General features: G+C 68.1%; 2 protein-coding genes across 2 annotated transcripts in view; both read left to right on the forward strand.

The window, feature by feature from the left end:
• Positions 1-2,829: 2,829 nt before the first annotated feature.
• Positions 2,830-3,898, forward strand: EMIHUDRAFT_251421 (hypothetical protein; the record flags this gene model as incomplete). Its single annotated transcript, XM_005792102.1, has 2 exons — positions 2,830-3,600; positions 3,674-3,898. The coding sequence occupies 2 exons, from the start codon at positions 2,830-2,832 to the stop codon at positions 3,896-3,898; spliced, it is 996 nt and encodes a 331-aa protein (XP_005792159.1).
• Positions 3,899-4,795: 897 nt separating this feature from the next.
• The window catches only part of EMIHUDRAFT_251422 (hypothetical protein), a gene marked incomplete at both ends in the record, with an annotated part of 6,157 nt that continues 1,211 nt past the window's right edge, over positions 4,796-9,741 (forward strand). Inside the window, 3 exons of the mRNA XM_005792103.1 lie at positions 4,796-6,725; positions 6,837-7,897; positions 8,021-9,610. Coding sequence (XP_005792160.1) covers positions 4,796-6,725; positions 6,837-7,897; positions 8,021-9,610 — 4,581 coding nt within the window. The remainder of the gene's footprint in view (positions 6,726-6,836; positions 7,898-8,020; positions 9,611-9,741) is intronic.

A 9,741-nucleotide genomic window follows, 5' to 3' on the forward strand; every position in this document is an offset into this window, starting at 1 on the left:
CGGCGGGCAGAGCCGCATGCTGGCTAGGCCTGGTACGAGGAGTGTCGGCCGAAGGTACCAACGGAGAGGAACCGCGCCCGCCCTCTTCGGCTGCATGGGGATGGGTGGGGGCGGCGGTACTGCTGCTGACCCTGCTGAGCTGGCTCATCAAGGCAGGTACGGAGCGGCTGGCGCGCCTGCGCTGGAGAGGAACGGGGGGCGCAGCTGTCATCCCGGCGGACGCTGAGCAACCAGGCTCCAACAAGTACGAGAATGTCGGCCTGCCGGTGCTGGTGGGCTCTCCGACAGGCGCCGTCTTTATGGCCGACTCGCCGGCGCGGGGAGGCCCGCCGGCAGAGGCCGCCTCGCCGCCACCGAGCCCCCCGCAGCCCGCAGAGGCCCTCCCGATTACCATGGACACGGCGTCTCCGAGGGGTGCAACAGATCCTACCTGCTGGGTGGAAGACGGGGTGGGATGGCGAATCGTGCGCAACTTCGCGGCTGAGCACGACCGACACGCGACGCTCGACAAACTGATGGCATATGCGCGGGAGGAGGCACCACAGGCCGACGACCTCGACGGACCGGAGAGGCTCGCCGGAATCGAGAACCCGTCGGGGAGGAAGCTGCTACGATTTGTGGGGAGGCGGGATCTCGCGGACCTAGCGGAAGCGATGGTCAAGGAGGTGCTACCTCACGTCGATCGCGAGGGCATGCAGGTCGGCATGAAGGCAGCGGCAGAAAGGGAGCGGGTCGGGTGGGGGTTGCATGGGTTGCATGAGGGGCGCACGACACTGGGATGTTTTGTACAATTCGACGCGAAGGGAAAAAAGAAAGAAAGAAAACAGACAACCCAAGGGAGGGGTGAGAGCACTTGGCATGGAGAGGATTTACAATTCTTTTTCGCGCGACCCAACCTACTACCCGGGTATGGTCCGACACATCTAAAGTGAAAGGGCGGGGTAGTGGAGAAGTACTCTTGAGGGAAACATTGGACCGTCAGGCCCCGGGGACTGGCCAGCCCGACTAACACAAGTCCTGAGCGGCCGTCTCGGAACAGAAACTTCCCTGCCTCCTTAGCCATGTTGCGGTGCCCTCGCGCCATCTGGTCCACGCACTGCTCGCAAGTAAAGCGTCTTCACAGGTCGGCAGATACGCCTCACCTTCGAAAGGGTGGCTGCCTACCCCAAAGCCCGCAGCCCGGGGCATCGATTTCTCTTGACGATTTTACTTTAAAACGCTGGTTCAAATGGGATTTTCTCTATATAAGTCGGAGGAGAGGCAGCGTGCGGCTCCGTGGACTCGGCCATCTCCCGCGGGTGAGAGGGCGAGAGGACGCATGCCCGCCCTCTGAGGCGGCCGTCGCCTCCGAGTCGGGGGAGGCAAACACACAACCATCCTCGCGGGTGTGGGCGGCCTTCTCGGCCCGCTATACTAACCCTAAGTCGGCCCTTCCTCGTGGTCGGCTTCGAAGGCCCAACAGCCCTAGCCGGAGCTAAGGGGCCCGGCTTTTTCGGCGCCAACCCTAGGGGAAATCGCTCCGGAATAGGGTTCCCGGCACCATCGGGCGGCGCCACACGGATGGAGGGAGTCGGGTCTGCCATCGGCGGGCCGTGAGGGCGCTGAGAACTCAAGGCTGAGTTTTCGCTCCACTTTCGATGTGGCGGAGTACTCGTCCGCGCTAATGGTTGCCCAGGTTACTCAGGACACGATCCCGGCGTGAACACAACTAACTGACGTATTTGCTCCCGACAGTGGCATGCACCGCGCTGCGGCGCGTGCGACAGTCTTTGTTTGAAGCAAAAAGTCGAATCAGAGCGGTGTCGGCGTTGTCCTGAGTTTTCTCCCCCGGACCGCCCGTCCTCACCGCTCCGGGACGCACACCGGCGAAGCACCATCAAGCTGCTGTACATCCCCGGCATCGCCTCCCCTGGCTTAGCTAGACTGAGAGATATTGTGCACATGGTTGGTCTCTACAATATATACACTGACACTTCACCTCCCAGAGCTCGTCCCGGTCCGCCACGGCCATCCTCGGCCTCCCAGCGGGCCCCCGGCCGCGGTGCGCGGTGCGGCGGCGTCACAAATCCGACCACAGAGTACCGGGACGCGGTCGGGCGATCTGAGGCCCAACTAGGCGTATGCATTGCCTATCCAGGGCTATCACCTGGACCCATCAACAGGCGCCTGCGGCGCCGTGCTCAGGAGCTGCTGCTCCAACCTGTTCACACTTTCGTACGGCACAGTAAGTATGAGAAGAAATATCGGCCTTCACAGCCTTGTTATTGACAAGAAAATACGTCCTATGGCGCTATGCGCTGGTCTGTGAGAGGTTGAGGTGTTCACACAAAAACACAACCACGGGTGTGTGAGTGAGTATTCTTGATACGAAACCACGACGACACACACCAGTCGACTCGCATCGGTTGCCTCCATGAACGGCGGAGCTATTCTCGCGCCCACACCACACCTGGCTCCAACGTGGACACGCCCATAGCTGGGGACACTACTAGGTCACGCATGGCATCACAGAAGTTTTATCTCTGGGCCCCGAAAGGCATCTCTAGCAGTGTCGTTACACATGCCCCCTCCCCTCCTGGGCGCATGCGCCTCACGTCTCGCCAGAGCATAAGCCCTTGGCGTGTGGCGAGACGAGTTTTTCGCCATCGCCGCGAGCAGCAAACCGCCCGCCGCAAACAGCCGGAGGCCTCGCCGCGGCACTGGCTGCGCCGCGGTCCCGCACCCGTCGACGCAGCTCACACACACACACACACACACAACCACGGGACCCAAGACGCGTGAGGTGTTCACACAGCACTTACTCGGGTACCGGGTAGAAGCCAGCGATACATGAGCTTCGGCACGGGCTCCACATCGCTCGCCTGGAAGGTGGGTGGCCGTCTCAGCGTGAGAGCTCTCTTGTTCGACGCCCGCGTGCTCATGCGCCACCCTCACGAGCGCGCGCGGAAGGAGCAATCGAAGCCGGCGGCTCCGATCATCGAGCCCGACGTCCTTCGCGCTGACACAATCTCTTCCATGCTAATATCTCAGCTGCGCGACCACTGCCGGCAGCAGGGGCTCAGCAATGTTGGCGACCGAGACGAGCTCGTCGGCAGGCTGACTGACTTCCTTGCCAAGGCTGCAGTCACCGTGGAGGCAACTGCCAGCGCCGGCGCCGCTTCACCGCGGGACAAGTACGCCGACAAACTCCGCTCGCGTGGAGCCGCGCAGCTCCTGCACCACGGCCGCGACGCCGACGCGGGCGGGCCGCTCCTCATGACCGAGTTTGGACGTGTCGAGAAGGAGCGCGAGAAGGCGGTGCGCCGGCACTCAGAGAGCGAGCGGCGAGCGCAGGTGGACACGGGCGGCTACGCCTTCCAGCCGGGCGCAAAGGACCTGCTCCACTACCTCGACATGAGGGGCATGCTCCGGCTGCTACTCCCGTCGGACGACGACGATGACGCGGCTCGGATGGAGGCGCAGGCGGCCTCGCTCGCCGAGTCGCTGCAGGTGCCCCCCTTCGCCACGTCGCTCGACCCGGCCGCGGCCGCACGAGCGCGGCGCGGCGAGGCGGAGGCGCTGGGCGAGGTGGCGGAGGCCCTCGACCTCACTCCCGGCTCGGTGGCGCCTCTGCGGCGGAGGTCCGGCGCCGCTGGGGTGCACCGCCATCCTCAGGCGGCACGGCGTGCCATAGGTGATGGTCGTGAGCGACCACTCGACTGTGGTCGCCGCGGCGAGGCGCGCGCGGATGCTCTCGTGCTACGTCGCGAAGCCGATCGAGGGGCGGCCGCGGCGGCTGCCGGCAGACTTTTGTGTGGACGAGCTCTCCTTGACGAGAGGCTGCATCGAGGAGTGCAACGGGGCAACTTTTCGAGACGGCAACACGGAGATCATATCGAGGTACGTTGGCGGTGACTGAGTGAGTGTTTGTAGAGTTCGTGCACGGGCTGGTGGAACGGTTGGCGAGTAAAGTGAGACGAGAGAAGTGAGCTTCTCCACGAGGGTAGACCTATAGTCTATAGAACGAAGTCGAAAAAGAAAAGTCCCACACACTCAACAAAATCTGAGGGCGAAGAACAGAGCACAGAGGTTCTAGCATCTAGGTGAGTCGAAGCATAGACTAACCATAGATGCAAGATGGAGGGAGAGAGAGAGAGAGAGAGAGTACATGGAGAGAGAGTACATGATGGAAGAGAGAGTACATAGCCGCCCGAGAAAATCGCCGCGTCTTCCGCCCAGCTCGCGCGTAATTCACACCGAGACTCGCTACCCGGTACCGCGAAGTGCCGAACTTAAGGTAAGGTAGCTTGAGTTAGGGAGCTCTTTTCCTCTTGCCAAACTCCTGTTCTAATGTGCCTAACTCCTGCTACCCACCTCTCGGTCCCGCCGGACCGGCACACGGGCCCCGCGGACGTCGGTGGCGGCGCCGAGGAGAGCTGCAGAGTCGGCGCACCAAACGCGAGGGTCAGCTGCGTCTTGGGCATTGGCTTGGGGTAGACTAGGCTCGTCCCCGCTAGGGTGAGCAGCAGCAGCATGCACACCAGCGGATAGGCGGCGGGGACACGTCAGCGCGTCAGCCCGTTCGGACCAAAAAAGAAATCAATGGCTCGCGCCATGCTGCTACCCCGTGCCTAACTGCTGCTACCCCGTGCCTAACTCAGTGCAAAGCACCTAACCTAACTCAAGCTACCTTACCTTAAGTTCGGCACTTCGCGGTAGGTACGCAACGCGGCCAAAGGAAGTCCACGTCGAGAAGCTCGAGACACAACAGTGCCGGCATGCACCGCACTTGAGACGGCCGAATGCTGTAGTGGTCATGCGGCTGCTCCCCACGAGGCGACTCTGCACTGCCTCCGTCCGCGTGGCCGACGTGACTGTCAAGGTCTCGGCTGCCAAGACGCCACACCTCGTGCCGCACGCCTTTGCTGCAGCCGGCTCTCCCGCACCTCCGCAGCACCTCCGGTGGATGGCGCAGAAGGAGGCGCTCGGGCAGGACGTGTTGCTCATCGGGCCTCCGGGTGGCCAGAAGCGGCAGCTGGCACTGCGCTGGGCGGAGGTTGCGGGCCGCGAGGTGGAGAGCCTCGCGCTCTCGTCCGACACCACCGAGGCCGACCTCAAGCAGCGGCGGCAGGTGCTGGACGGCAACGTCTACTATGTAGACGCGGCGCCCGTTCGGGCCGCCATTGCCGGGAGGCTGCTGCTGCTCGACGGCGTCGAAAAGGCGGAGCGCAACGTGCTGCCCACGCTCAACAACCTGCTCGAGAACCGGGAGATGGGCCTCCCCGACGGTCGCTTCCTCATGTCGCCAGCGCGCTTCGACGCGCTCCTCGCGAGCGGCGACCACACGCACGCCTCTCTCGCCGCTCGAGGCTACGTGCGCGTCCACCACGACTTTCGCGTCATCGCCACCGGGCTGCCCGTCCCTGCCTTTGCCGGCTTCCCGCTCGACCCGCCGCTGCGCTCTCGCTTCCAAGGCCTCTTCTGCGGAGTGCCGCCGCCCGCGCTGCAGCTCGCCTCGGTGCGCGCGCTGCTCTCGTCGAGCCGCGAGGCGGCGCCGCGGGGTGCGGCGCAGAGCCTTGTGAGCTGGGCAGAGGCGGTGCGGGCGGCGGCGAGAGGGAGCGGTGGCGGGCAGGCGGAAGGAAGGCTCCTCCACCTCAGCGACTGCTCCTTGCGGCGGGCGGCCAGAGTCCTCGCTTCCTTCCCGGCGCACTATGACTGCGGCGGCGGCGACGCACTGCCACCCCTCCTCCACCGCAGCTTTCCACACCGGCTGATGGGGCTCGAGGCGCCGGAGGCGGCGGGCGTGGCGGCGGCGTTCGAGGCTGCCGGCATGCCGCCGCCATCCCAGTTGCAGGGCCAAAGGCGGCCTGCCAGTGTCGTGGAGCCGGACGGCGCGGTCGTCGAGGGCGTCATCGCGGGGCAGGGCGTCACGGCGAGGGTCAGGCTCGGGTGCACGCGCGGCGTCGAGGTCCCTGTCGGTGCTCTGCACGGCACGGCGAGCGGCGGGGCGGTCGGCGGCGGCGAGGCGTGGGTGGAGACGCCGGCGCTGCGCGCTTGCCTGCTTGCGATGGCGGAGGACCACGCCAGCGGGGCGCACCTCTGCCTCGTTGGCGCCGCCGGGGGAGGGAAGAGCGCTTTGGCGCACCGGTTCGGCGCGGCGTTCGGCTACCGCGTGCGGACGGTGCCGCTGTACCGCGACCTCACCTCGCACGACCTGCTGCAGCGGAGAACCCTCGACACGGCGGGCAACACCGGCTGGCGCGACTCGCCGCTCGTCGAGGCGGCGCTCGCGGGCGACCTCTGCGTCCTCGACGGCATCCACCGGCTGCGACCCGACGGGCTCGCCTCGCTGCACCAGCTGCTGCTCGACGGCGAGGCGACGCTGCACGACGGCACTCGCCTCCTTCGCGCCGGCCACTTCGACGCGCTGCGGGAGCGGCTCGGCCTCACCGCGCAGCAGCTCGCCGACAGCTGCTCGGTCCGCCGAGTCCACCCATCCTTCCGCGTCGTCGCGCTCGCCCAGCCTCCGAGCCCGACCGACCGCTGGCTCTCGTCGGACTTGCTCCCTCTCTTCGCGTGGCACGAGCTCCCGCCGATCGGCGAGGGCGAGATGGCCGACTGGCTCGCCGCGCTGTGCCCGGCGCTGCAACCGGCGGCGCGGGAGGCTCTGCTCTGCATCGCTGACGCCCTCGACACGTCCGTTCCCGGCGGGGACGCCCTCGACTCATATTCTGGCGCTCCCCCGGGTGGGCTCTCCCTCTCGCCTCGGCAGCTCAAGCGAGTGGCGCGCCGCGCGGCGGCGGCGGGCGACGGTGGCGCCGCCGGCGCCGAGCTTGCCGCCGCCCAGCTTCTCGCAGTGCAGCACGGTGTGCGCCGGTCTCTCTGCGCCGGACTGATGAGCCCCGCCCTGATCGCGGACTTTGAGGCGCGCGTGGCGCGGGCGCTGCAGCCGGTGGTCGCGGCGTTGGGCATTGAGGAGCAGTGCGCGGCGGTGGCGGCGCTCGATGCGGCGAGAGAGGTGCGCGTCTGCGAGCTTAGCGGCGACGGCGGCAAGCGCAGCATCGCGATCGGGCGGGCGAGGCTGCCGCTTCCCGACTCCGTCTCTCAGCCCGAGCTGGTGCCGGACCCCGCCTTTCACGACAACCCGACGCACCTCCGCCTCCTCGAGGACCTCGCCGCCGACCTCGTCGCCGGCGAGCGCGCGGTGCTGCTCATCGGCAACCAAGGGACGGGCAAGAACAAGCTCGCCGACCGGCTGCTGCAACTGCTGCGGCTCGAGCGCCAGTACATGCAGCTGCACCGCGACTCGACCGTCCAGTCCCTCACCGTCGAGGCGGAGCTCGTCGGCGGCGCCGTCGAGTGGCGGGACAGCCCCCTGGTGCTCGCGCTGCGGCACGGCCACGTGCTGATGCTGGATGAGGCTGACAAAGCGCCGCTCGAGGTGGTGGCCGTGCTCAAGTCGCTGCTCGCGGATGGCCAAATGCTGCTCTCAGATGGGCGGCGCGTCCTCTCGCCCGAGGCGGCGGCCGCCGAGGGGAGCTTGCTGAGGGAGGAGGACGTGATCATCCACGACCGGTTCCGCGTCCTCACCCTCGCCAACCGGCCCGGCTTCCCCTTCCTCGGCAACGACTTCTTCAGAGAGTGCGGCACCGTCTTCGCGGCGCACGTGGTGGACAACCCGGACGCCGCGTCGCAACTCGAGCTGATGGCGCCCTTCGGCACCAGCGTGCCGCCCCACGTCCACCGGCGTATCGTCGGCGCCTTTGACGAGCTCCGCTGCCTCGTGCGCGACGGGCTCTTGGCGTACCCCTTCTCGGTGCGGGAACAGGTGTCCGTCATCAAACATCTGCAAGCCTTCCCGCAGGACTCGGTCGGGCAGGCGCTGGGCAACGTCGCCAGTTTCGACGCGATGGACCCCGTCGCCACCGAGCAGCTGCGCTCCGCCTTCGCGCGGCAGGGCATCGCCCTCGACGCCGCGGGCGGGGCGGCGCCGGCGCTGACGGTCGAGCTGGCGAGGGAGGTCGTCCTGCCCGCCGCACAGCCGGTGGACGGACGTCGCGACTCGGCGGCGCCGCTGGCGTGTGAGGTGACGTCGCACGAGCTCAAGGCCCGGAACGTGAGCTACCAGTTCGCGCCGTCGGACCAGCGTGTGCGCCCCCTCGGCAGCGCCGTGGAGGCGGTCGAGGGCCGCGCCGGAGCAGCCTTCTCGGAGGAGGTGCGCGAGCTCCAGCTCTTGGGGGGCGAGGAGGAGGGTGCGCCGCATTGCGTCGCGTGCCTCGCGCGAGGAGGCGCCATCCACGTCCTCGCCTCTGGGCCGGCGGCGCTCCACTCGCTGCCCGCCTCCGTGGCGCGCGAGCGGCGCGCGGCAGACGGAGGTGAGTCCGTCTCGACGCTGGAGCTGGCGAGCAAGACGGGCAGCCTCGACGTCATGCTCGCCGAGGGCGTCGAGGCGGACGAGGCCTTGCTCCACCCTGCCGGCAGCGGCGCGATCTATCGCCTGCGGCCGCCCAACCGCGCCGACGACACGCACGGCGCCGCCATCGGCGCCGCCTCCTTTGTCGAGCTCCCCGAGAGCTTCCACGGCGGAGCGGTGCACCCGGTGCCGTGGACCGGCGCCCTCCTCCGCCGACAGCGCGGCCGCCGTCCGCACGCGCTGCTCGCCGCGGGCGCTGATACCGCGGCGGGCTGCCTGCTGGCGATGCGCCGCGGCGAGGCTTCGGTGCTCGCGGTGCGCCTCGCGCGGTGGGGCGAGCAGGGCGGGGCTGCTGCGGGCACCGCTTACTCGATCGCTCTGCCGGCAGAGCTGGCGCAGCGCGGAGCGGTCGTCGCGGGGGGGCGCGTCCTCGGCCCGTGTGGTGAGGTGGGAGGCCCCGCCGGCCTGCTGCTCCAGCTGCGGCTCATGGGCAGCGCGGAGGAGGGCGCGGCGAGCGGCGCGCACAGCACGGCGCACCTCTGCGCGCTGCAGCTCGCCGGTTGTATCGACGCGACGCCCCGTGCGTGGCTCTTTGAGCTCGACCCAGCCTCTCCTCTCGCCTCTGACGCCGAGGCGGACTGCCACATCGCCGCCGCCGTGCCGCTTCCGGGCGGCGAGGAGAGCGCCGCGATTGTCTGCCCGAGGCCAGGCAAGGACGCGCTCCTCTCGGTCCAGCAGCTGCCGCGGGTCACCTTCTCGTCGAGCGGCGCGCCTCCCACTCTCGCCCTCCGCGGTGGCTGGCGCTGGGAAGACGCCGACGCGCGGGCGGCGCAACAGCAGGTGCTCTACGAGAAAGCGATAGACCGGTCCGCGCCGAGCTTGCGTCAAGCGGCAGGCGAGGCCACCGCGACGGCGTGGCTGCGCCACTCCCAGACGTCGGCTTGCGCCATGCGCGACGCGGCCGGCGGCGTCTGGGTCGAGCTCTGCGATTTGCTCTCGGGGCGTGCCCGCCGGGTGGAGCTCCGGCCGAGGAGTGGTGACAGCGATCCAGCCCGCGCCGCACGGGTCGTGTCGATGACGGAGCTGGAGGACGGCGAGCTGCTGGTGCTGCAGGCGAGCGGGGCGATGCGCGTCTTGCAGGTCCGCGCTGAGAGCGTCGACGAGTCGCTCGCGGCGTGGGTGGAGACGCACGGCAGCGTGGAGGAGGTCGGCGGTGAGGTTAGCGGCGGAAGTGAGAGGGGAGATGGTGGCGATGGTGGCGGCGAAGGTGGCGGAGAAGGTGGTGAGGGTGGTGAAGGTGGCCACGGTGGCGGCAGTGGCAGTGGCAGTGGTGAGGAGGGGCGCGCGCC

Source organism: Emiliania huxleyi (assembly GCF_000372725.1).
Source record: "Emiliania huxleyi CCMP1516 unplaced genomic scaffold EMIHUscaffold_1099, whole genome shotgun sequence".
In the NCBI taxonomy this organism is placed as follows: Eukaryota; Haptophyta; order Isochrysidales; family Noelaerhabdaceae; genus Emiliania; species Emiliania huxleyi.